Genomic DNA, 27,926 nt, shown 5'->3' with positions numbered 1-27,926 from the left:
GTTGAGGACGCCGGAGCTGGGTACAGTACTCCAGGTGGGGTCTCACCAGAGCACCAATTATATATTTAATATATAATTTATCATTACCATTAACAGTAACGACAGTAAAGACGGTCTGAAAACGATCTCGCGTACCACGGTGCCACCTTCAGGGCAGCCCGTGACGCGGCTCTCCTCGTCACGCTCAGCTCGCATCGCGCTGTGCACCGCTCGCTTCCCCGCAGCGCCGGGGCCCGTCCCCGCTTTTCCCGTGGCGGGGTTCACCCACCTCCCCCCGTACCCCCGCTCCGGCTGGGATGCCGCCCCGCCGCCCCGCCTGCCTCTCCCCGTGTGACCGCGGCCAGCGGGGCGTTGCCGGCGGCGGGTCCCGCCCCGGCCGTCACCCCGGCGACGGGGCAGAGCGGCCCGGCCGGGAGAGGCGGCGGGCGGGCCGGGGGGCTCCGCGGGGACCGCCCGGTGGCACCGCCCGCAGCGCCGCGGTGAGTGGGCGGCGGGGAGGGTCGGAGAGAGGTGGGTCTCCTCCGTTAGTCGGGGGCTGGGACGTCTTGGGGGTCCTCCCCAGGGTGAAGGAGGTGCCGGGTTAGGCTGGAGAGGGAACAGCCTCGGGGGGGTTGTCATCCATCCCCTGGAGAGGAGGACGGCTGCTCCCGGTCCCCAGGCTGGTTCGGGGCGGGCCGGCTCGCTGGTGGGCTTAACTCGCGTGTATAGGGAGCTGCCCCGCTGTAGTGCTGGGGCTGGGACAGACGGCGCTGCTTGGGTGTGGAGCCTGCAGAGGCAGGGATCCCGCCTGGTTTGGCTTCAGTAGGTCAGGTCCGGGCCTTTTGATGGCCTGAAATGCCCAGGGGTTAATGAAAGGAGGTGAATTTTTCTTTGGGAGAAGCGGGGTGAAACTTGCAGGCCGGGTGGTGCTGAGTTGCATGGTCGGAGTGAGTGCAGGGAGTGCTGTGCTCCCCTTTCTGCTGTGAGCGTGTGTAAATGCTCTCTTGGGAGGTCACTGAACGTCACCAGGTGAAACTGAAGTGGAAAAAGGCATTTGTTTCCATTCTCAAGACTGAGAGGGGGATCTCATTAATGCATATAAATATCTCAAAGGCAGGTGCTGAGAGGATGGTGCCAGACTTTTTGGTGGTGCCCAGTGAGAGGATGAGGAGCAATGGCCATAAACTAAAGCACAGGAAGTTTCACCTCAACATGAGGCAGAACTTCTTTACATTCAGGGTGGCAGAGCACTGGAACAGGCTGCCAATGGAAGTCGTGGAGGCTCCCTCTCTGGAGATATTCCAAACCCACCTGGACATGCTCCTTTGTAACCTGCTCTAGGTGATCCTGCCTTGGTGGGGCTGTTGGACTAGATGATCTGCAGAGGTCCCTTCCAACCTTAACAATCGTGTGACTCTGTGATTTATTGAAACTTACAGTGGTGTGTAGATGCTGAAAGATGAGTAGTTCATGTTCCGTCTGGGCACTGTGCAAGGCTGGAGACTTCAAGGTGCAGCAGCACTGAAACCATTGCTGTGCTGAAATTTGTTGTACTGCTTACTGCATCATGGGAAGAGGTTTCATGGGGGTGGGAAAAGGTAGCCTCGCTGGCATGGATGAAACATCCTGACAAAGTTGTTGTGAATCATTTTGGTTTGAAACCAAAGCTGGTTTGGAAGAAAAGGGAAAATACTCAGAACAAACTTGAATTCTTCCTTTTTGATGTGCCCCATCCTAAAGGCCTGATTCACACAAATGAAACAATATACTAGACTTTTGAATAGACTTTTAAAAAAATGTTGTTTAGGACAGTCTATTTGAAAGTACAAGTATTTACTGTCAATGCTATTGGCTTCTTTCTTGCAGCTGAGAGTCAGGCTTTTAAATAACTGCCGGTCTTTGATTAGAGTAATGGATTTGGGGTTAATCTCTAGAACTGGATCCATCTGTCACGGGATCTGATTACTGTCAGCTTTAGTAATATACAGTCACTACCAAGAAGGTTCATGTAGCAACAGATTGTTGTTTAGTGGTTGAGTTTAGTGTTTTTTTTTTTTTTTTTTTTACTTTTAAAATTTGTATCAGCATACATTCTGTACTGTGCAGCACTGCCAGTTTTGATCATTGAGAATAGTACCATCCTCAGCAAAACAGTTTTGGTGATTTCAGGATTATTGTAACAAGTTGGTGAAATTGAGTCGTGGGTGTTCTGCTTATCTGTGTGGAAGGTCTTTGCTGAGTCATATATCCTAGTTTCTATTTATTTGAGAGTAGCCTGTTTAGCATGCAACTGTGAAATAGCTGGTAACGCGTAGCACTTGTACAGAAGAAATGCAGCTGATCTGCTGCTATTCATTGCATTTTGAAATGTAATGAAGACAAATAAAACAATTTAAATTTGTTACTAGTGCTTAAAGCACCATTAATATAGTAAAAGTTTTGCTTAAATTACTTAGCATTTGTTCAGATCCTCTAAATTTACACAAATTATAGATTCTGTCAAGCTATTGTATTTTGTCCTCTAGTTGTCCCTTGCTTTAATCCTTCCTTAATCCTATGTGAAGAGATTATGCACAGTGTGTCATTAAGAGTATAAAACAAGCTGTTGTTTGGAGCAGGATTTCTCTTTCCAGTTTGGTAGCTGACTATTATGAAAATTTTACATTTTAGAGCTTTTTATCATTGGGGAAATAATAGTATATAAGCGTTAGAATGGGAAAGGCCACTTCAGAGGCTTGTGTTAACCAGAAATTATAGACTGAGCCCTTGCTTTTCCTCAGGTCGGTAAAAGAGAGAAAACTGAAGTGCAGATTTGAAAAAGACAATATAGAGAGACCACTGAGAAAAAAATTCTCACCTTAGCTGGGCACATGTGGTTTAAAGTGCAAAGTTTGCAGAAGTCCATAGTGAAATGTGAATCTCTAGAGCATTTAGGTTCTAACTCATTGTGCTCTGTAACTCCAGTAAAAGTGAAAGAAGCCCCTGACCCTGATGTCAGATCAGGCTGAAAAATGCAAGTGCTTGGCAGCCTCATTTGTTTGTTCTAATATGGGTGGGTGGTGGCAGTAAGTTTTGCAGGACCCAGTGCTGCCTTTTTTTGGTCAGCAAACCTCTGTCACCCTCCAGCATTTCCTACAGACTACAGTGTGCCCTAACACTGCTGTAAAATTGACCGCTTAGTGTCCAAAGAATGCTCTTGGGTTTTTTAGATACATGTGTATGACAGATGTATTCTCCTGAAAGCTAGAAAAGAGCTTATAGTCAAGTGTGATCCTGCAGTCCATTTTTTCCCCCTGCATTTGGCTAGTTTTCATTTGATGATATCTCACTATAAGAGTTCCATTGTTTGCCTTTTTTTTTTCGTAAACTAAGTGCCAAGACAACTCTTTAATGAGAGTCATTAGTGGAATGGCCTAGCATGCATCAGTTGTGGAGGCAGGTATGACAATACATAAACATTGTTACCAGGGTACATAGTTTTCACACCTTCCATTTGATTATTGAAGGAATGTGTTGACTTTTCTATGCTTTACTTGATTAAGTGTTTTTGTGCCCTAAAAATTACAATATACACAAGAAAAGGAATAAGGAAATAAAATATATTACAGAACAGACAAAATGCACAATTAGCTCTGTGATATATTATATGACAAAGAACTTCTGGAGGGGAGAATTACTTCATGTGATGTTGTTTCAAGGGTACATGCCAAAATATTAGAATTGGACAAAAGGATTAATTGTAAAAGCATATGATTAATATATACTTCAGAGAAAATTACTTGGAAAGTTGGTAGGATTTAGGCACCAAAATTAGAGGCCTTAAAGGTCAAAACTTGAGATTTGTGTTTAGATCTTGGTCTGTTTATTGCAAATACAGAGGTTTTCATATTGTTTGTTTGTTTTGGTTTGGTTTGTTTTTTTGTTTGCTTTGTTAGAGAGCAAAAGGTTGAAAATTAAATGCATGCAAATTCTCCAAATTTTTAATGTCACTTCAGGAGTTCAAACTAGGGCCATCTTTGGCAAATTTTGCAAACTCCCCTCCAAAAAACATACCTTAAGCAATGTACAATGATATTTGTTGAAACAGAGAAACACAGGCACCCAAAACTTGTTACATTTAAGTTTACTTCATGTTATATGCCTATGTATACCTATTCACAAAATGCATACACAGTTTAGCGTTGATGATGCTTTAAATGTGATGCTGTGTTTTAAAATGGGTGTAAAAATACCTTCAGAATGTTTTTATGTTGATTTGGTTTTTTAATATATACATAAAACCAACAATTGACAACTTGCAAGATATATATGCAGAATATATCTTAACTTGGAGTAAACACTTGATCATCTGCTTATTACTGGAGTAAAAAAGTAGCCTTGTTGAAGAAATGGCAATATTGAAGGTATTAAAGACTAGAATGTGTGCAGGCATTTTGGAGAACAAGATATAAAGCTGAACTCTGAGAAAAAAACAATAGGCCTAAATACATGAAAGTCAATTTTAACTTGAGATGTCTATGATTGTTACTTTTTGTTAAATCAGCTTTTTAGTTTTGTTTCAGAATATGCTATTTATAACCAGAAATCATATTTTACTATAGCGATGGCTTTGGAGGGGAGGTGTAGAGGGGTGTGTATAAAAACATCTTTGTATTTTTCAGTGCCAAAGTGGTGGTTGTCTGGTGCAAAGATTATAGACTAGGTCACTTCCACGTCCACTAGGTCACTTGTTACTGGCATCTTGACAGCTGATGTGAGATTCCTTCCTGGTAACACAAGGAATAAGGAGTAACACTGTGTGTTACCACTGCTCTGAGGAAGCAGCATTTCAACTAATAATAGCTTAGAAACATTGGTCTATTGTCCAGGCAGATGGTTCCTTTACACAGCAGGCTAGTCTAGTTGAGAATGCATTGTTCACACTCCAGAGAGGCCAATTTTACTGTTAAATTTTGCCAGGCCTGTAAATCTCAAGCCTGAGGCTTGTTATCAGCTGAATTTGAGTTCCTTAATCTGTTTGGACAGGCCAGCCTGTAGCTAATTCTGGCATAAGGCTAAGGAGTACAGAGTTGCACGCTGAATTCTGCGTCTCCTGTAAAGGTAGGCTGACCCTGTGCTTCGTTGACTTGAGCTATATTTTGTGTTTTCAGATAACAGAGGCAAAAGGTACAGATAATGCTGTTACTCAGTTAGCATTCAGTGGTTTGTTTGTGTATTGCCATTTGGGTTATGGTGAGTAAATGGTACAGTGATAGGTTGTTAGTTTTTCCTAGACCTGCCTAAAAAAGTGGATGACTATTGTAAGTTTGCCTGAGTGCCTCAACGTCAGTTTTTTAGGATTGTGTCCAAAGTGCAGCCAGTGCATGGTTGGAATTTGGGATTTGTGCATAGAACTTACGGCAACTGGCCTTCATCTGACGCAATGGTGATGGTATTGCCTATAATGAAAGCTGGGCTTCAGATTCAAGTTTGGATCAGGATTCAAATTATGATTTACGTATATTCGAAGATGTTGATTCAGCGTTGCTCAGTGTGAATACTCTTCTGAATGACAACTCAGATTTAGTCTTTCATACCCATGCATGTGAACTCAATACTTCTCTCTGCAGGCCTTGTAAAACTGAAGAATAAATTTAACTCTTCAGCAATTACCGTGTCTAAGAATTATAGAAACTTCAGAGCAAGATATCCAAGTAAATTTATAACAATTCAGTTTACCTTAGTGAAGAACGCAGCAGTTATCTTGCTGCTTCACCTCCCTTCCTCACTAACTTTTTAAGCACAGAAATCCTGCTTTCACTACCAATCCAAAATAGCATTGAGACCCTAGGTTTACAATGGCACCCTGTGCAAAATTTGGGTTCTTATGGTATCCAAAGTTTAAACTGTGCTTTTGTTACAGATCAGGAAACTGCTACTGTCTGCAAATTCAGAGTAAGGAGTTCCATCAGAATACACCAGCCTTAAACATATTTCTCTTGTTCTAGGGAATTATGACAGTAATCTTAGCTCTCCAGTCGCTGCTTACTCTAACCCTAATCGTAGGCACCTTCTGTGGTTTGAAGGATTTAAAGGAACTAGTGACAATCAAGTGTTCTATTTAAAGAACATATCCAGTTCTGGAGGGGTAGTTTGATACAAATAGTAGTGTCTCTTTTCTAAAATCCTGGAAAATTATGTAGTTTCCTTTTTTTTTTTTTTTTTTTTTTTTTTTTTTTTTTTTTTTTTTATTTTAAGGCTCTATGTGAGAATGACCATGTTCTTGTGTCTCTTATACTTCATATCTGGATCTCAAAGTAGCTGAAGTTTGGGGGAGACCAGTGAATATCCTGCTACGTTATGAGAAGCAATTACCAACATAAAGTGGTCTGGAGGAAGAATATTCTGAAGAAAATCAAAGAGCATAGAATCCTTTAATAAAGCAGAAGACATTGAGAATTTCATAAGCCTTTGGCTCTCGTAGTCTTAAAAGAAATGAACCGTTACACAATTATGAAACAACTAGGTGATGGCACCTATGGCAGTGTGTTGATGGGGAAGAGCAACGAGTCAGGAGAACTTGTGGCTATCAAAAGGTATGTAGCATCTCAGTTCAGTAAAGGTACTTGCAAAGTCTTAAAAGATTTTCACTTTTAACTTTATTGTTGTCTTTCATTTGTGTAGGATAGAAAAAATGTCCCTTTTTAAAAGGAACTAAACAAAATTATTTTTTTTTAATTAAGGTGTTTAATAAGATGCTTGTGGGTCACACTTCAGCTAACAGATCAATAGAGAGACACATCAGTTTAAGTTACTGATTAATCTTGGCTTATAAGATTGCATGCTGCTTTTGTTCAGTTTGAATATGCTTCCTTCTAAGAATATTGTTAGGCTAACACCAAAGGAGAAGCAAAACTGAATGTGCAGTTGCTTAATTAGGGAGTTTATTTATATGACTTGTGAGAATACCAATCTTAATGGGTAGATTTAAAATACCTTCCCACCCCCCAGTCTCTGTAAATATTGCATTAAGTTTCATGTGTTGCTACAGTGATAAATAGCAGCAACAATCTGGTCAGGTAAATAAAGGCTGTCTCCGTGGATCTAATACAGTTGTGTTATGTGTAATCATGAGCTTTGTCATACTTGTCTCAAAAGATGATTCCAAAACAACAAAAGATTTATTAGAGGAATAGGGAAGTTCCCCTCGAAATTCCTAGGGAATTGCAAGCGGAATATAAAGCATAAATTGAAATACCAGAAATTGTATCTTGCTGAAACTCTTTTCTCTCATTCATGGACTTACTGCACTAGGTTAATGGTAATATAATTGACTGACTTGCTCTTTAAGAATTTCTGAGAATTTCAGGTTTCTCCATATCTAGGTAGTATGTTTAAAACTGAGGTCAAAATACAGGTAATGCTGCACTTAGGAAATAACGTTTGATTTTTTTATTCTAAAAGCATTCTGTACTGTTCACTGAAAATACTCTATCTCGGAATTGTATTTCAGAATGAAAAGAAAGTTCTATTCATGGGATGAATGTATGAATTTGAGAGAAGTCAAGGTAAAGCTGTGAACAGACCATGTTTAAAAATAAGTATCTTGTTAGGCTTGCATGAAGGAAAATGGCAGCTACAATGTCCAAGCATAAGACCAAACTCTTTAAATGTTGACAGATTTCACAAAACCCTGGGCTGCTCTTACTTTTAGAAGTCCTGCTGCTTTGTGGAATACCCCACTATTCTCAAGCAGTGACCATGTCTCAGAGCCAAGCCTCTTGTCTTTCAGAGAAGATAAAGAAATTGATTTTGTATGTGTGTGTATCTCTGTGTTTGACTATCCTGCTCTTTCATTTTATTTGCAGATTTCTAGGTATATATCCATTGTTTATATGCTGTGTTTGGGGCATTTGTAGAAAGCACTGGGATTTCTGGCTAACCAAGTAATAGAATAACACTTGAAATCCTGAGCTAAAATTCTATGTTTTGGGCATCTTGGCATTTCCTTTCTATACAAAAGTCCTTCACAAAGGAGTTTAGATTTAACTTATTGAAGGTTTCACATAATCAGTATATCCAAAAAGTACATTTAAAAACAAACAAACAAACAAACAAAACCTTGTTCATTAAAGCTTCATGCCAAAAAAAAAAAAAAAAAAAAAAAAAAAGCTGCATTTTCTTATTCAGTTCAGTGAGCAGGAGCTGTTATGGGTTCAGATCTGTCTTTCATTGTAGGGAATTAGGTTTTTATGCTAATCTTCACTCTAACTCTGATGTAATCCCTATAAATAGGTTTAAACTACTATTAATATAGTTGTTTGTTTTATTTTGAAATTAAACCGCTATTTTGTTGTTCTTTGAAAGAGACATTACCAGATAAATAACAGAGTATCAGATTAACATATTTTGTGTATTCTGTACTAGAAATTTACATGTTAAAAATTTAGTTCTGATAAGGAATCAAGATCACTGTGGAGTTATCTGAAGCCATATTTTGCTCTGTTACAGTCTCTGAAGAAGCTAAACCATGCCAATGTAATAAAATTGAAAGAAGTCATAAGAGAAAATGACCACCTTTACTTTGTATTTGAATACATGAAGGAGAATCTCTATCAGTTAATGAAGGATAGGTATGTGTTTTTTCACAGAACAAGTAATGTGCTATCCTGCTTTATTTAATGATTCTCATACTACCTTGAAGACCACATTGGAATTTCTGGTTTTGGCTCTTCTTGCAGCCCTATTGATGTGAACAGGAGTTGCTGCACCTGCTTATCTGAGGGTAGAATTCTGCATTGCTCTGTGTTGCAAGATTGTTTATTTTAATGCTTTTGGAAATAAGTTTGATCAGTTGTTAACATGATAGTTTGCATGCCTTTGTGTAGACCCATGAGAGAAATTCCAAATACTTTTTTTTTTTTCTTTAATAGCCTTCACTTTAATGTATGAAGGATTGGATAAGCACTGTTTGTTCTACTTTTGCTCCTGGGTTTGGCTTAACGTGGAGATGCTCAGGTGCATATACATGCATGCATGCTCATAAAACCAACCTATATATGGGCTAACACTGATGTTGCAATCTTGGACAAACAGTACATAGCAAGACTTGCAAGGTGGACTTTGGAACAGGACCTGCCTGTTTTTCTTTGCGGAATGCTTTTGCCTGTAATTTGTGTGTTTCCTTCAGACTTTGTCATGCACTTTTACCTCCTAATGTGCCGAGCTCTTGGGCTGGCGTCCTGGGATAGCTGCTTGTGATATTAGCACAAGAGTTACTTTGCAGCTGAGCAGCACTGCTCTCAGTCAGGGTTCCCTTAAGGGTACCACTGGGTGACATCACTGTGCCATGTCTGCCTTGCTACATTATTGTTCATTCCATGTTCACCTGGTCAAGCACACTGCTGGCCAGCCAGCTTCTACAGAGAGATAGGACCATGAACCTCTCAGCAGAGAAGTTCCCCTGCAGCACTTACAGTGCTTGCCTCTTTGTGCACAAGACTTGATGGGTCTGTTTTCATCTGTTCATGATGCGTCAGACAAAATGAAGAGGCAGGTGTGTTCTGAAGATACATTATTTTTTCTTGATTATGTGAAGTTGTTACTCTGTTTCTTCACAGAAATAAGTTGTTCCCTGAGTCAGTCATCAGAAACATGATGTATCAGATATTACAAGGGCTGGCTTTCGTCCACAAACACGGTATGTTTCATACTGGAGTTTAACTGTGTTGCACTTTTTTTGGAAAAGGAGATCATGCATAGAAATAACATGAATAAAAATACCTAGCAAAGGCTATTAATTGTCTCTAATAAAATATTCTTACCTGTTTCAAGCATAGTGCAGTTTCAAACCATGCCTCAAGTTACTCTTTGTTTTCCTGTAACTGTATGAAAAACATCCACTGCTTTCCAAAAGAAAGAGGAAAATCCATTGTTCAGTAGTTCTTTCTGCCTTACCTACCAGATGAATAAACAAACTACAGAAACTTGTATGCTGTGCTATACTAAACACTTCTGCTTCCTCACAAAGATTTAATCAAGGAGCATTGATACAGCAATACTTTTGTGTTGCGATACTATAACTAATATGATACCCTACATATAAAAAAATGTAAAAATTAATATAACTTGTTCATTGAGAAACTCAATCTCCTTATCAAATACAATCTGAATTTAAATATTTTAATAGATGGGATGTTTCTAGGAATTACAGGCACAGTCTAAATAAAAGATGCAGTGTGCTCACAACAATAGGAAGTTTCACACAGTTTGCAAAACTCTTAATTAGCTGAAAATTAAGTATGAAACAATGTTCCCAGTGAAGTCTGATTGACTTTCATGTACCCTGATAAGGCCTGTTGATGAATTCAAATAAATAATTAGTTCTGTTCAGTATTATCAAATACCCAGACATTGCCATTTTCTTGTCTTTCTGATCAAGATCATATACTGTTCTCTGATTGTTAGCATCCTGCTTTCCTTCCCCATTTCTCCATGAAATAAGTGAGAAAATGAGATTTTAAGAAAAACTTCAAACTTTAAGGTACAATATAAATATTTTGATTTGACCGTGTTTGGGAATGAGAGGTATGATAAATTTGAATATTTACACTTCATTGTAATAGTTTCAGCCAACTTTTTAGAGTGATTTTAAATCTGTGCGTGCAGAAATTGAATGCCTTATTCTAGCAAGTGAATTTCTAACAAATTAATGTATCATATAACAAATTGTGTGTTCCAATTAATTAGCAGAATTGATTTGCTTAGCGACTTAACCACTGCCAGGTATAGAGGTGCTCAAGCCAACAGCAAGCACTGAAGAAACTTTATGTGCCTGCATTACTAATAATTAGTATTCCTGAGCAGAATTTGGATATCTTTTATATGTCTATATTGCAAAGTTGTTTTCAGAATGATAAGTAACTAGTTAAAAAAAATCATTCAAGCAATTTTATGAATCAAGTAAGTGTGTCAGATGCTTAATTTTTCCATTATCCAAAACTGAACAAGCAGGTGTAGTTTTTGCAAAAGGCTTCATTCTGAAATTGGTTTGCTATATGATGTGGCTGCAATAGCAAATTCATTTTCCTTAGTGTGCTCATGGCTATTTACATTTGTTAATTTAAGAACACTTGGTGTAATAATCACTGGAGAGAAAATGAGTGCACTTCTTGGGGGAGGGCTAAAATTCTTGTATGTTGAATATATATTTAAAAAAAAAGAAATAAATAAAGACAGGAAAAGACTATATTCTTCTAAAACATCCCAAAGTAAACATCGGATTATTCTCTTAGAAGTTGCTGCTTAAGAAGTGATTACGTGATGATTTGCCATTCTTTTTTTGTCTGATCGTCTATAGGATTTTTTCATAGAGATATGAAGCCTGAAAACCTTCTCTGTATTGGACCAGAACTTGTGAAAATAGCAGATTTTGGTTTGGCTAGAGAACTAAGATCTCAGCCACCTTACACAGATTATGTTTCTACCAGGTGGTAAGTATATTAAGAATTTAATACATTAGCTTAACTAATTACCTTTCTATTACCACTTTAATTTACCTGTTATTTCCTTCCATCCTCATAGGTACCGGGCTCCTGAAGTTTTGCTGAGATCATCTATCTATAGCTCACCTATTGATATGTGGGCAGTTGGCAGCATAATGGCTGAATTATACACACTAAGACCTCTTTTCCCAGGCACAAGCGAAGTAGATGAAATCTTCAAAATTTGCCAAGTACTGGGGACTCCAAAGAAGGTAAGACTTAAAAATACTCTTACAGTTGTATTTTTAAAACAAACAAACAAATTTTTACAAAACACTGTGTTACCTATATTTCAGAACATATATATTATATTATTGTTTTAGTAAGTTTCCTGAGGCTTAAGGTTTTCTCAACTGTATTTCATTTAAGCTTCCATTATGGCACGTAATGCTAGTCCTTTGTTGTATATTATCATCTGCTGTGTTTCACAGCATTATGTGTAGCCTTGTCTCCTGTGATGAAAGCCAGATAAAATTGTTTAATTTAGTTATTTAAAGCTATTCATATTGGAAAGTAAATCAGAACTCTCCCAGGATTTCATTTGCCACAGCCAGTTTGCTTTCCCTTCCTGAAAGTGCAGTTTTTCTGTGGTGGCACCCAGAATTTAGAGCTAGTAGAAGATACCATAATTAAGACAAATTATGCTTTTCTTATTTTTAAAGCATAAAAGAAACATTTCATCTCAAAAATAGATATCTCATAAGCATTATTAGCAATTAGAAGTAATGGAGGGAAAATGGGCAGTCTTTTAGAGAGGAAACAATTTTTTTCAGTTACTTTCTGGATGGGATAAATACAATTTTAAATTACAAGAAAGGTTTGGTTAGTGCATATAAAAATGGATGCAATTATATCTACTGTAGTTTAAGAGTTCATTTAGCAAATGGGTATGTGAACATGCAAGAAAAGAATAAGCTTACCTTTGCATTTTTGAATAAACTGAAAAAAAGACCACATACTATTAAATAATTTTGGTGACTAAAGGAAGAAAGGCAGATGTCTGTCAGTAGTTTATGGATGCAGACAGAGCTTGGTGACATAACAGACTGAACATAGAGTCTCTAGATCTGGAAAAACCTAAGGGTGGGAGAGAAAAATCAGTTTAATTAGTGTTCTACTGATGTAAAATATAGTATAATTCTTGTCCAGTAATGGAGCTGTTATCGATAGAGAAGTAAGGAAGTGAAAACTTAAAACAGAAACAGGTTAAGCTTAGCTAGGAACATGAAGAGAACATGAAGAGCTTGAAAGTGGTGGGAAGACATCCAAGAGAACATACTGAGAAACAGGTGCAAACTCGTGACAGAGCAGAGGGTAAAAGGTCAAGTGGAGAATTATACGTGGTATGTTGAGGAAGAGAAACTTGTCTCTAGAAGACTAAGTGAAAACTGGTATGATGTGTAAAACAGTGCTTGCCATGACACAGTTATGCATCAAAATAATGCGCAATAATGAGCAGTATTTGAAGACTTGTGTTTTCAAATGCAGATGTGAAGTTTCTTAAGCAGATCACAAGTCTAGGATACTAAGAAGAACATTTTGATGCATGTTAAGAATATCTGTGAAAGAGAGCAACATACTAGCTTCCAGAACATTTTCAATGCATCAAGTTCTGGAAGTGCAGGGAAAGCTTTTCATTTTGCAGAGCAATAACTGAGCAGCACTGAGATGACCACTGTGTTTTTTCTCTAACCTTACAAGTAGTTAACAGAAGCAAATTATGACTGTTTAGAGTCTGCCATTCCCTGATGAGGAAGCTTATTGCTTGGGAAAGCAGGGAGTATTTCAGCTGAGTATTTCAGAGAAAACGGTAGCCTCCAATAAAAGACCCTAAGGGTTAGAGACAGTGTAAATCAGCCCTCTAGGATCAGGAAGCTGTAATTAGTTCCTTTGTGCCCCTGTCATCTGCTGGGCAGATTTGGGAGTTTTCTCACCTTACCACAATGCTAAGGCATTCTTCAGGGAAATCTGTGTGTGAGAGGAGTACTTAAATATTATTTTAGGAATTATCACAACAAGTAATGCATTTGTTACAAGTGAAGTATTGTTCTACTGAAAAACATAAGTAGTTATTTTAATAGTCTGATTTTGCAGATACTTTTACAAATAGTATTTTTTTCAGACACAAATTTTAACTTATTCCAGTATCCCACAATAAGGAATTAGAGGAATTATGCACATGATTTCATTCCAATGATGGTTACACCTTTACCTACAGGAGAGCTTAAGGACTGCCAGAAACTGGAAATTGATGTTGCCTTCACCGGTGTTGTAATAATTGTAATGGATAATAGGAATGCCTGTTTCCAGCTATTTAGCAAGGAGCCATGCAGACCAAGCATGATTCAAACTGCATTAATTTTGATGTAATACTTCAAAGATACATGATCTTTGTTCTTTTTTAATACTTATTTTCTTTCCTTTAAAACAGAGTGACTGGCCAGAAGGATACCACCTTGCTTCTGCCATGAATTTCCGTTTCCCACAGTGTGTCCCTATAAGCCTAAAAACTCTTATCCCAAATGCAAGCAATGAAGCGATACAGCTTATGAGCGACATGCTAAACTGGAATCCAAAGAAGAGACCTACAGCAAGTCAGGTCTGAGCACATGAATAATTAAGTATAAGGCTGAATTTTCTTGCATTGTTAAAAAATTGTAGATACAGAAACCATTTGATTGTCATAATACTGATGGCCACAGAAACAACTCCTCACTTTGAGCACTTTGGTGGGAATGAGATTGAGTGGTGAGGAGAGAAAGTTGTAAACTTGGCTCAGAAGACACCATAAACTCTTCAGTTATTTCTGCAATGTTGTCTTCTGTATTGGCATATTTTAAAACTCTCTCCGTACAGGATAGAGAAAAAGCTGAGTCACAAGTTTCCTCGGTTGTGTTCTATAAGTCACTTCTGCTGCCTTTTTTTTCCTCCCCCATCTGTGGAAAGGGTGTTATTGAAAACTACACTTTGCTTTTTGTGAACCTGCAGATGGAATACAGTATGGAAAAGCTAAGGATCACTTTTACTTGGAGGTGGGATGTAAATTGTAGGAAGTAATAAGGAAAGAACTTTGTGAAGAACATACCAATAGGTCACAAAGGTCTCAGTTTTCCTCCAAGTTGATTTGAAGAAAATATATTTCAAGTACCAAGGATGGTTACGTTATGTGGATTTACTTTTTTTATATTCATACCTAATGTAATCCTATTTAGAAGTATAAAAGAGGAAATTGGAAAAGAAAAGACACACTGCAAGTTGGATGTAATGTAAGTGATTCAGAAGTGGTGAAGCAGATGGTACCAAATACAGCAACCATTTCTATCCACTTTACAAAGCACATCTATTGTACAGCCACTGAGATCTATCCGTAGTCCAGTACTATGTATCTCTACACAAAACACCTTATGGTGCCTTATAAAAGCAAATAACCAGCTTTTACACAAGTGAGTTATCAAGGAAGCAGCTGCAGCAGTTGTGTCATCCACAGTCAAAAGGAAGAGTTTAATGCATATACATTGTAATGTGTAAAAAGGCAGCAATTACTGAGTGCAGCTGAGGCAAAACACCTCTTAGAGAATTAACAAAGAGTAGGATCCTACCCAGAAGGAGTAGCAGAATGTGCTGTTTTGACACAGAAGAAGTGTTACTAAGGTGTGCCCATGCTCTGCATCCAATGGTGGACATGAAAAGGTCAGAGGAAAAGGATGAAATAAACATCTGCCTTAAGATAGACACTGTAGTTTCCTGATAAACACCAAGACACAGCAAGCATAGTGGATATATTTTAAAGCAGAACAAAAAGCAGGAGTGATAAGAAAAATGAGGGAGAAACTTTGCTCATTAACATTCTGTAATTGTAAAACCCATACATGGCAATCATCTCACTTCTGGTTTTTTGTTGGTTTTGTTTATTTTGTGGGTTTTTTTGTTTGTTTGCCTTTTTTGTGTGTGGGGGGGAATTGCTTGTGGGGGGTTGCTTTGTTTGGGGGGTTTTCTTGTGTGGGTTTTTTTGCCTTTGTTTGTTTTTGTTATTGTTGGGGTTTTTTGGTTTGGTTTGTTGTTTTTTTTTAATTAAAAAACCCCAGACTGTTCCTTGAGTTGCCAAAACATAGTCAGCAGTGGAAACATGTAATAAAGCATGTGATAAATGTGGTGGAGACTACTTGTTTTAAAATTGAAACTTGTTACTGCATGAATTTAGAATGGTGTTGAATGTAAAACACACCTGAAAGCCCAGACTCCACAAAACCTAGCTGTAAAAGAGGGAAAGAAAGGACATGACTTCTGTAACATGTACAGTTGGATCAGTCTTACTAAGTTATGATGGGAAGACTTTGAAACACAGAACTGCCAGTTATCAATACACAGTTTACATCTGATCTCATTATGCACCCATCTTGCGTCTGTGCAGGATTTGCTTGCTTAAATGTTTCAGAAACCTGCTTAGATCCTTGCTGACGTTACCAAAAACAACTTTTTGAAGTAAAATTAGTATGTTCTATCTTCTTCTCCAGGCTTTGAAGTATCCTTACTTTCAAGTTGGCCAAATTTTAGGACCTCCTCCACAGTATCTGGAGAAGCAGACTCCTATTAAACCAGTTCAGCCAACAGAGCCAAAGCCAACTCTTCCTAAACTGGAAGCTATATCCAAGCCAGAACCTCGGTCTTCACCTGATTTACCTGTCGAAACACAGCCAGAGCCCCTGCCAAAGGTTAACCACCAGCCTCTCCAGCAAATTCAGTTGCCTCAGAATACAGCTAACCAGCAAGTACCAAAGCAGCAGCAGCCACAGGCACAACCCTTTTTTCCAGTTATCAATAAAAATTCATCACCTGTAAGTTGTCTTTAATAACTACTTAGGTGATTTTGTGAAAAGTTCTTAGTATATTCAGCCAGGTGATTCCTTGTAAAGTGTCCTACGTTTTATTAGAGGAAATACAAATAGATAACTAGGATATGCCAGATCACTTATTAAAATTTTGCACCCAGTCAGAAGAAAAAATTGCTTGTAACAACGTGTGTTCATTTATAATAGCCCTTACTGACATGCTTATGCAGTAACGTAGTTATAACAGCTATGATTTATTGACCTTTGGGAAACAATTCACAAAAATACTGTCAGTATACAATAGAGAAGTGGAAAGGGAGAACCTCTCTTGCCTCATGCAGGAAAATACCCGAGAAGGTTTATCCAATTCCTAACCTTGCAAGAATTTAACAATATTTTTTTGCAAGATGAACAGTAAACTTCGGTTTGTAATATTCATTTTGCTTTTGGGTTGTATTCACTGAACTGCAATATAAAGCATGTTAAAAGTAAAAGGTATTCAGAAAATACTGGAAAGCAAATGGTAGTCAGATGAAAGGATAGTTTTGAAATTTAGTAATTTCATTGGAAGAGAATGTAAAGAAAGGCCTGACAAGCTTCTTTTATTTGCTGTAATTACTTTGGGGGTCACAGCAGTGTTCTGCACCATTGTATTCTATTTCTCAAAGGTTCATCTATCACTGTTTAGAGCACGAGTTCAGCAAGATACCAGTAGTAGAGGCTGAACACTGAACTGGATCTGCAAATAGACTGTTAACCTCACTACTTTAGGTAGACTTGGGCAATTTAAGGATGAGAGTCCAAAAAAACTACACTCAAAATACATGCTGGCGTTATTGCTATGGTTTGTACCTAAAGTCATTATGAGACTATGACCAAAACAGGCACAACATAACAAGAAAAATTCCCTCAAACTCTTTAAGCAGTAGTCAGAAAGTAAACTAGATACAAAATATAAAATTTTAGAATGGAATTAAAGCTTTTTTTTTTTTCTTTTTTTGTATTTAAAATAGAAACAAGCAGCTAGTGGCCCTCTGAATGTCGCACTAGGTCCTAAAAGCTGCAGAAGACGATGGGGTCAGACTTTGGTAAAGGCTATGGATAGCTGGGATGACTTGGATGACCCTGAATTTGGAATGTCATGTTCAAAGAAGCCTAGCATTGCACCATTAAAAGAAAAGAAAACCAAGGAATTTATTTTCAGGTAGGTCCTACGATTATGAAATCGTATTTTCTTTTAGCAAACAGTGTCCAGTAGATTTATAGAATGATTAGGACAAGTCTTTTAAAATTCAAGTCACCAAAATTCTGCAGGAATGTCAAAAGCTGTATGAGCAGACCAACTTTGGGTGTGACGTTGATATGGTGCTAGTAGTATCCCAACAGAATCAAATTTGCTTTCAGGCACTACATGGTTTAGGTGTTTCTTGTGTTATTAAGAATCAGACATGCCAACATAATTTCCTTTGTCAGTTAAGTGATGCTATGTTCTGCCAGTTATCCCCATTTGCTCTTTGTAGTGTTGGATACACTTATTTCTTCAAAAACCAGGTCAAACTCTCATGAGGTATTAGATCTGGCTGTTACTTCTTGGAAATAGACTTTGCTGATGAAAGTGGGATAACTGAAGAGCACTGTATTCTTCAGGCTAGGGTCAGCTTGTGGTATTCTGAGCTGGAGGGGTTGGTCACATTGTTTGAAAATTTTGATTTTTCAGTGTGCCAGAACCAAAGGCTTCATGCTGTATCCAGCCAGGAGGGGAAAATAAGGTTCTGATGAGAAATGATTCTGGAAGATCAAATACATCAGCAAAACAGTACTATCTAAAACAATCAAGATATCTACCTGGTAAGGTTAGAAGTCAATACATATAGAAAATACAAGGTGGGCACAATCTACATACAATACATTTAAACTTTAGATCTCTTACTGGATAACTTTACTGTTCATAACCAGGCTAAATTTTCAAGCTTTGGGCAAAAATGCCTTTCCCAGAACATATCACAATTGATGCAGAAGTTCATGGCTATGTAAACATGGCAGGAGCTCAACACTGCTTGTACACCATAAAAGTTTGCAGGACCTCTTATGACCAGTAACATAAAAAATCTTCAGTAATATAAATCCAACGTCTCTAGGATTATTAGGAATATATCCTAATTGGCCTGTGTCTGAGGACTGAAGAAACTACATATATTCTCTTCATCAGGAACCATAGTGACAGGACAAAGAGTAATGGGTTCAGACTGAAAGAGGGGAAATTTAGATATGTAGAAGAAATTTTTTACTGTGAGGGTGGTGTGGCACTGGAACAGGTAACCCAGAGTAGTTGTGGATGCCCCATCCTTGGCAGGCCGGGCTGGATGGGGCTCTGAGCAACCTGATCTAGTGGGAGGTGTCTCTGCCCATGGCAGGGGTGTTGGAATTAGATGATCTTTAAGGTCCCTTCCAACCCAAACCATTCTATGATTTTATATATATATATATATATAATGCATATTTACCAGTTTTGCAGTGTCAGGAGGTTGGAGGTCTTTTTGAACATAAGTTCACAGTTAGCCTTCCTTGTAGGAAGTGTTTGGAAACCACTGGCACTGCTAGGAATTCACACATTCACTTCCCCTCACCAGGTATCTTTAAAAATAGATACCTTAGTCTAAGTCTGGGTGCTTTTATCAGGAAAATAACATGAAATTATGTAATTGATAGAAATGAGAAGGGAAAGGAGGGGAAAGCAAAGAGTAGAATACTTCAAGAAATATTCTAAATATATACTATAATCGAATTATATTCTTGGTGTCACTTTGTATCATTTATTTGTTACCATGAGGGTCTGTACAATTCCAATAAGCATATCATGACTTCTGCTGTAATCCACATGGGAGAATTTAGGTGGCTCTCAAAGGAATTCCTCATTGTCAGGCAAGTTGTTTTGTTACAACATATCATTAATTTGTCAGGAATTCATTAGGGTAAATGATGACTTCTGAAAATGCAATCACTTCCTGAATGTTAAGTAGGATGCCCAGAGGCTCAACAGTTTAAGTCCAAAAGAAAAGAAAAAGAAAAATATAAAGGGCAAAGAGCTTCCCTTTTTGAAGGTAACACAAATGGAAGGTTCATCTATATTTCCTATCTTCTTTTAAGCATGATTCTAGTGTCTCTCTGGTTTTCAGTTAGAAAGGCATAGATGTAAAAAATAACGAATTCCAAGATTTAAGCAAATAATAGCTCCGAGGAGCATATTTGTTATTTATACATATTACTTTAGTTCTGTAACCAGCAGATCTGGGAGCTGTTTTCGTGCAGTGTAATCCCATTAACTCTTGTAATACTCCTAACATGCGAAGTAACAACAACCTCTTTGTCCTACTTTTTAACTTAACCCTTAAAGAAATAGTTTATTTTCAGTCTTGAGAACCCTAGTTTTTGATAGGTATTTTTAATTTATGTTAATTTTTTGATAGACAAAAATATCAGTACTGCAATCATGGTTTTATAGAAACTAAGTAAATGTACTAAAAAGACTGTTAAAAGTTCTCTTGAAAGCATAAAGAGAATTTTTCTTAAATCAGTGTCACTAGTTTTCATGGCTTAGCTTAAAAATCTAACCTAATCAATGAACATTGTTAATTTACATTAATGGTATTCACATTATAGCACAAATAATTCACACTTGGTTCACTGTTCTAAAAATGTCCAGTTTTCTTGGGTTGTATTATGCATGAAAATTGATATTTATAACATTATTTATTGTTTGTTTTCTAAGGTGTAAACCCAAAGAGTGTCTCTTTAGCAGCAGTCAATAGAGAAGGATCACAAGGAACCTGGAACAACCAGTTATTTTCTAAATCGCTGGCACATGCTGGAGGCGGATTGACTTTCAACAGAAATACTACAGGTAAAAGTGTAATTGAAAATGGTCACATTGTACCTCATCATACTTTATTTAATTAATTTAGTTAAGACCATCTGGTTTAACTTCTGTGGTCAACCTTAGCTTCTAGGCTCTTTTTTGACTCGTTTTAACAAATGACTCTTCACATAACTTTTTCATATGTAAAACTATGTACTTTGCTTTCAGTACATTAAGGAGGTATAGGCCAGCCACTCTTTATAAAGTTTTGTCAAGATAAATTTTGTCCATAATCCTCTTAGACCATAGGTACTGTATTTAAGCAAATAGTTTGACCTCATTACTGCCTGCTCAGTGTGCCGTGGAACATTAGCAAACAGCAGTGACCCCTGTGAAAAAAAAACGGTGAGTGGTGTGCTCATGTAATAAAAGTGCTGCCTATTATTCTAAACATGTCTTTTATCAGTTTCCTAGCCTTGTCCTAAATACTGTGCTGCAGGAAAAGTCCCCTTATTTTCAGGAACTTTCAGGGAAGTTATTTTTGGTAGTATGTTTTGTGAAGTACACTATTAGTGAAGACTAAGGCTAGCTAAACACCTAATCTCAGATTTCACTGAGGAAGGCAGCAGACTCCAGACTAAAATCCATCTTCTCACCACCAAGCTCTATACCTGAAGTACACTGTTCTGTCACCCTCTGTCACCCTCTTATTGTCAACAGCTCTGCAGCCACTGTCCAGCTAGGATGAGTAATTCTCATATACTTTAATGCAAATAAACCACCCAACTTTACATGCTTGTACAGATGGAACTTCAGTAGGTTTATGTGCAGATGCTGTGCCACTTTTTAACAGAACTTTAGTAGCCATACTGCAGTGTCAACAAACCTCATTTTCCCTTCTGAAAGTCAGATGACCTGAAATTGGTCATCTGAATTAATGTGCAAGATTTCAGAAAGTGGAAAAATAACAGCACCTACCAGAATTTTTGATTGAATAGAAGAGGGTTTTTAAAGTAAATCATCATATGTACCTTTTTGTTTCCTGAAATATAATATTCAGGTGCCTCAGAATTAATTAACATACTCATAAAATAATCTTGCAAGGAAATCAGGCACAAAAAGGCAAAGAGCTGCTTCCAAAAGTATGCATCAATAAGCTAGACATCTACCTACTGAATTGCACTGAAAATAAAATTAAGATGAATCCTAATGGTAGATATCCTGCTTTTGTCTTAATACTAAAAATTTAAAGGGAAAAAACCCTCTAAAATCAGTATTTGTTATGTTTGAAAATACCTGGTATCATTTCCATCAGTAGCTTAAATTACGTATGATGTTTCATAGACTGGGGAGACAGCAACATTTAAGACACACACACATGAAACCAGGATAGCTGGATCATAGGAATACAACACATGTAAATTATGTATGTTTTCTTTTTTCATATTGACAAACTGAAAGTTGACACTGTGCTCTGTTTAAATAACTATGTATAGTTTATTTAGGTGCTCTTTTTTTTCTGTTTGTTTCTTTTCTTATCATCCACAACATTGCTCTAAGGTGAAATAAGATAAATGCAAATAGTTGCAAATGCTTTAATTATGAAGAATTGTAAGTTTATGATCAGTCAACTTTATAGATAAGACCAAGTGCTTAAACTTGTGATTTATGTATTTGTGTGACTGAAATGTAATTGCATTGTTAGTACATCATATTTTTATGCCATTATTACAAAGGACCTTGTAAAGTAACTTGTTAGAGTAACAATTTCTGCTTAAGAAAACAAGAATGAGACATTATAGTTACAAACACATCAGATATTCATTCTTGCTTGCTTTTTCCCCCCTCAGTTCTTTTACATCACCGAAACAGGTTCTCCTTACCCTTTTTCTAAAGTTCTGTCTTTCCATCTTTTTCTTCCTTCCGTTTTCCTTACCTACAGATGAGAACTTAATCATACCCATTGAAAAGCTATCGTGCAAAGAAAGGTTTAATGAAAAATTAGAAGATCCAAAAGGTAATTTATAGCAATTGTAGCCTAGTTCTTTGTACATTTCTTATTTATGTTTTACAGTTTCTTGTAAAATAAGTACGTTTAAAATGCATGTTCCTGATGATCATATACTTCCATTTGCAGTTGTAATCTGTTTTGTCAGACCTTGCTCTCTTCATTGTGACTTCTGGATTCTTGGCACTTACTGTGCCTTAAAAGGCAGAGAGTATTTTATTACCCTAATTATGATCCACAGCAGGTCACTGCCCTGTTGCTGGAGAATGGTGAAGAAGTGATCCTAAAGCAGCACGTGCATCTCTCCTGAAGGACTGCTTTTTCATAACAGCACTTGGGACTTGCACCATTTCCTGCATTCAGATTCTCTACCTGATTTGTATACTGATTTTACAGCGCTGTAGTTGAACAGATTTTGGTGGAGTTACCTTAATGTAAGAGGGTGGAAGCTCAGGATTCCAGGCAGCCTAGTTTGTGTCTAAATTCACTGCTGGCTATAAGCATTGCAAATGCTGGAATGTTTCACCTTTCCTCCCGTTCCTGCCGCCTCTGGTGTGTACTGCCCATCCGACACATCTCATTGCAACTACTTGTAGGGTTTTTTGAACTCACTACCCACCTCAAACAATTCAATGACCTTTATGAAGAATCAAGTAAGTGTTGTTTGAGAGGGGGTATGGCCTTGGTCACCTTTACACTTGTGGATATCGTGGCAGTGAGTGCTTGCCTATAGACCAGCTGCCAGACCTCCTGGATGCCTGACAGAGGACTTCTTCTCTAGCAAGAACCCCTTCTTTTGGCAGTAGTCTGAGGTAAGGAACTGTGCTTTTAAATAGGATGTTTTTAAATTTGTAGCTATTCTGCTGTTTTATACTGAACTTTTTTTTTTCCTGCTTCCCTTGTTCTCATCCAACAAAAGATCACCCCTCCAGACCTGTTTTCACCCAGACTGTTTATCCTGGCTGCAATTTTTCACTTCCTGTAGAAGAATTCATAAAGCACATTGGACACAGAGAGGTAAGGAGAACCAAAGAAATGATTGAGCAATTTTGGACAATTAAGCAGATTTGCCAAGTTGTAGAAAAGAAGCAGATAGAAGTAGTATTTTCGAGGTTGTATTAATTGAGGCCTCTTTATTTATTATTATTTATTATTTATTTATTATTATTTATTTATTATATATATACACACTCACATTTTCTTACTTCCAATAGTTAGGAAGTGGGGAATAAGAGCATGTGTGTGTATATGTCCACAAGCAGGCGAATGAACCACTAAAACTGTGTTGTTTTGGTTTTCAGGCAAATTCCTGAAAAGGAAGAACAACTCAGACTCTACAAGAAAGTTCAATTTTATTGGAACACTTCATTAAAGTTTTATTTTTCACCAGCTGTATTGATGCGTCATTCTTTACTGTGCAAACTGGCATCAAGTGGACAGAGGAATGCTACAGGGAGACCCAGCTATTTGGAGAGCAGTGAAGTGACAGTGTGAGGAGCCTGGCAAACCTGGGTTAGCTGAATGCTTGTTGTTAGTGCTCCTGAACAGGGAGGTTTGCAACAAGCCAGTGCAGCTGTAATTAGCTGAGGGTACCTTTTCTGAGTTGTAGATGACCACTTCTGCAGCTTATAGATCCACTGCTCTGAGCTCTGAAATAATCAGTGTTTGTGTGAAGAGGAACATCATGGGATTGCACAAAGGCCAGTAACTTAGGAGACAAAAACTGTCAAAGCAGATACTGCGTGTTTAGTGCAGCTACCACTGAAACGATGATGAATACGCTTGCATTTAATAAAGGTTAAAATAAACTACTATGCATGGCCTTGTACTTCACAAATTTAATACTACTGAGCACAGAACCATGCCACTAGAGAAAAGCATTTCTCTCTGGACATTGTGCCAGCACAGTCTTAACACTCTCCCAAGTGATGACAGACATAAGGAAGGTAAGAAATTTTCTTGGAGCCAGGAATCTAACTATTGTAACAGATCCCTCTGCCAGTGGACACAAATTTCAGTACTAATTTTGTGTGTACATGCACAATGCTTCTCAGCTTTCAGATGAGGATGGTTATGTCAACCTTTTCATGGTAGTACTGCTTTAAAGAAAGATCTGAACCAAAAATAGGCGTAATATTATAACCAGGGTAAAAGAAAGAGGGTAGTTGGGTCTGACCTTTATAGTACACCTTTAGCTGGGAAAGTGGCAGTCAACTTCAAGTGGTGCACTGCTTCCCCCAGGAAAATCTGGGTTTCCATTCTTTTAGATAGATTTAGACCAAACATGTTGAGCATAAGAGTAGGGCTGAGTGCTAGTTTTCCAACAGCTTAAACCAGCTTTCAGTAAAGCAAGTAAGCAAAAGGTAAGATCCTCTCTATCTTTCTCTAAAACTCCGTGTAAACTTTTCTATATGGTCTTAAGTTTAATGAAAGTACTAATGAAATATTCACCCTTCTCTGTTGTCTTTATTTCTGCTGATCTCCAGCTTGCAAGCCTTCTAAGTACTGTAAAGGGTATAACTAATACACAAACCAAAGAATGAATATATAATTTTTTTCAAGAGATGAGCACTAGGGAGTACTCTTGGGGTACCGCAAATATATTTTGAAGTGACTACAAAAAGTAGGCAAGGTTTTCTGAATGCAACTGAAAATTCTAAAATTTTGTAATGTCAACAGGAAATCCTGGCTTTGTAAGTAGTGCTGCTTACAACCCATCAGGAATATACACTCCGTCCTTCTATAAAAAAGAAGTTGGATCAGCTGGACAACGGATACAGCTAGCACCTCTTGGTGCACCTGTATCAGGTAAGAAATATCCTTTTACCATACTTAACCAAGACAAAGAGAAATGTTAATTTTCCATGCTTCCACAGAAATTAGCCCTTAGTAAGGTTTTCTTCAAGTTTATAAATGAAATTGTAGGGCATAATTTTTTCTTAACATAAGTGAACTGAATGTAGGTGCCCAGAGGCAGTCCTGAGAGCTAGATAAACTACTGTTACTAATATTTGTTGGGTAAAAAAAGAAAATAATTACAAAAGGTGCAAACCTTTTATAATTCTAGAAAGTTTGGACCATTTGCTAAACTATGGCTCATTAGTGGTGATGGACTAAGCAGAATTGTAAAAATATGTAACTCCACAACTCTGTAGTAAATGGTCGCGTAGACTGGACTCCATTCATCTGGTAAAAAAACAACGTGAAGTCTGTTCAAAATGAAACTGTTACCCTGGATCCTCTACAGTATGGATGACATTCTGAGCACCTTCTTTTTTGGTATGTTCCCAATTCAGAGAAGACGAACATAAAAGTGCTCAGGATGCAGGGAAAACTGGTTTGTGAGTGAAGATTCAGAGCTGTTGTCCAAACCCAGCAGCACGCTTCTCTAGTTACGTCAGAGCAAACAGCAAGGCCCTCAGCTAATGGTGAATTGTTTAACCAAAGGGCTTATGGCACACCAATATGATTTGGTCCTGCTTAATAATGTCTTTTTGCTGATGTGCTCTTTTGAGTTACCTGCTCTCCTTGGAAATTCTCAAGTAACTTCTGAGAAGCAGAGAGGGAGGGAAGGAAGGAGATGGCATGCATATATAAAATATGCATAGATGTATATGTATTCTGTGTCTGAGATCATCAGAAGCCCACCAGGGAAGGCTGGAGCTGCAGTTCATTATCTTATCAACTCACTGCTGGAACACAACTGTGAGAGTTTTGATTTGTCACAGTGTGTGTATCAAGAAGTTCACAGGAGGACAAAATCTGCAACTATCTCTAGACTGCTGCGAATAGTGTGAAAGAGAAGGAATTAGAGATGGTGTTCCAAAGGGAAATAAATTCACTGTTAATCTGTAATTAGAAATGGAAAATGTGTGGTAAAAGTCAGAAAGGCTGGCAGAGAGAGGTCAATTAAGAGACTCTTCCATGTCCTGTAAAAGAGCAAGAATCCTATTGCTTTAAATCCGTCATATTTAGCCTAAACTCTGCAGACTTGCATGGGAAGAGAGATAAGGATGAAGCAAATGGCAGGTTTTATCTCCTAGCTGTCAATATTTGAACGTTAACATTTTTGGTGACCCTTTGCTTTGTATTATCCAAATTGAAATAAGTTATGCTTTCAATTGTATTTCTCTCTTAATTTCTTAAGTTTTTTAATGCCATGATTTAAATAATTTAACATAGTATAAAGGATCAGTTTCTCTGTGGAAAATGCCAAGACCCAGGAAAAGTGGCCTTCATTTTCAAGCTACTGTAGGCTGGAATCATACTTGCTGACCAAAGATAGGGAATGCCAGCCTAGAAATAAAAAGGAACAGTATTAGTTTTCATAGAAATGGAGACCTGACCCTCAGTTTCAGTTCCTTGATGTTCCTCCTGTTTAAATGCCTTGATTCTCACCTGTTCTTTAATGGGTTCAATCCACTGTTTCTCTAAGAAACAGAATGATACATAGGCACCAAAGAACCATTAAATTTAAATGTGAAATTTTTTTAAAGAGTATCACTAATACATAATAAAAGAAGACTAAACTACAAGTGTAGGAATGGAAGGGGCAGGATCTACTTTGGGAATGCTAAGGTATAGCAGGAGTCTGAATAAAAGAGGTCCCAAATGACTGACTTTAAAGGATTGGGGAAATGGCAGAATTGGTTATGAACATGAAGCAACATCAGCCCGTGCAGCAGCACAATTACTTTAGTCACATGAAGCTTGAGGAAGTGCCAACTACCTGAAATGCAAAAAGGGGAAATCTGAATAGGAAGGCCAGGAATACAGTAATGCACTACTGCTAGTGCTTGAGATCAGGTGGATGCCAAAATTAAGGAATAAAAAAACCTTCAGACTTGAAATAGATCCTATAAAATCAATGGAGACATGGGAAACAGCACAGAGAACTTGTCACCAGGACTTGTCACCAGGAATTCTGAGCTGAGCAGGAGGGGATAAAAGGCATAAAATCTCAAAAGGAACAAGGAGGTCTCCAAAAGCTGTCCCTCAGTCTAAGTTGTTTGGGTCTTAATAAATTTATCGAAGTTATAATTACATGCTTTTTAAAATATTTGAGATAGAGGAAAGAACACAGTCATTCTGTAGCAGTTTTGTAATAGGAGATACAGAATTGTAGGTATATGCATCAGTTTTTCTACTGAACTTCAGTCTCAGTATTTTCTCGAGGGATTGCTGTAAAGCAAGGATCCAGTAGGTGAGGAATAATAAGACACACAAACTAGAGGAAACATGCACCTTATCTGAAAACAAGCATAGACAGCATGCTCTGAGACATGGGATTCTTGCAGTTGTCCTGTGCAGGGTCAGGAGTTGGACTTGATGATCCTTTTGGGTCTCTTCCGACTCAGGATGTTTTATGCCATGTAGGAGACCAAAGCATCCTGCTGCATTGGCATCCTTGAGTACCATAAGTCGTCTTTAACCTCTCAGTAGTCATCATTAATTCTGAGTTCTTGTTCCTTTCAGAGTTTTCTTGGAAAACCAAAGCTGCTCATGCTCCATTACCAGGTCCTACCTTCAATTCACCAGCAAAAAACATGAGTATCTTAACTTACCCACCAACAATTCAGCGAGTACATGGAAGAACAGACTGGGTGGCCAAATACGGAGGAAACAGATGATAGAAAATGCCATCCTGCACAGATACTACATGTGCTGTGTTCGGTTCTCCTGCACTTGGAAACCCGAAATGCCTATTTGCTCCAACTTTTCTCAAGACTATG

General features: G+C 37.9%; 1 protein-coding gene across 12 annotated transcripts; it reads left to right on the top strand.

Moving 5' to 3' along the window:
- The first annotated feature begins 407 nt into the window (after window positions 1-407).
- MAK (male germ cell associated kinase) lies at window positions 408-27,926 on the top strand. 12 transcript variants are annotated; one of them, XM_027902056.1, is made up of 17 exons: window positions 413-479; window positions 6,217-6,554; window positions 7,472-7,526; window positions 8,470-8,591; window positions 9,579-9,658; window positions 11,318-11,450; window positions 11,542-11,713; window positions 13,933-14,100; window positions 16,016-16,336; window positions 17,344-17,534; window positions 18,048-18,178; window positions 19,351-19,431; window positions 20,100-20,231; window positions 22,129-22,203; window positions 24,874-25,002; window positions 25,486-25,535; window positions 27,670-27,775. In XM_027902056.1, exons 2-16 carry the CDS (start codon window positions 6,454-6,456, stop codon window positions 25,503-25,505), a joined length of 1,911 nt encoding a protein of 636 aa, XP_027757857.1. In that variant the 5' UTR covers window positions 413-479; window positions 6,217-6,453; the 3' UTR covers window positions 25,506-25,535; window positions 27,670-27,775. The 12 variants fall into 12 exon arrangements, 10 of the variants coding, with proteins under 10 accessions (XP_027757851.1, XP_027757852.1, XP_027757857.1 ...); XM_027902050.1 differs by lacking the exon at window positions 25,486-25,535 and having other exon boundaries at window positions 408-479; window positions 6,277-6,554; window positions 27,670-27,926; XM_027902051.1 differs by lacking the exon at window positions 25,486-25,535 and having other exon boundaries at window positions 409-479; window positions 6,280-6,554; window positions 27,670-27,926.

The sequence above is a fragment of the Empidonax traillii genome, unplaced genomic scaffold, assembly GCF_003031625.1.
Source record: "Empidonax traillii isolate 1590-97213 ecotype Southwest subspecies unplaced genomic scaffold, ASM303162v1 scaffold833:size273953, whole genome shotgun sequence".
NCBI lineage: Eukaryota > Metazoa > Chordata > Aves > Passeriformes > Tyrannidae > Empidonax > Empidonax traillii.
This window is presented reverse-complemented; position numbering and strand designations above follow the sequence as displayed.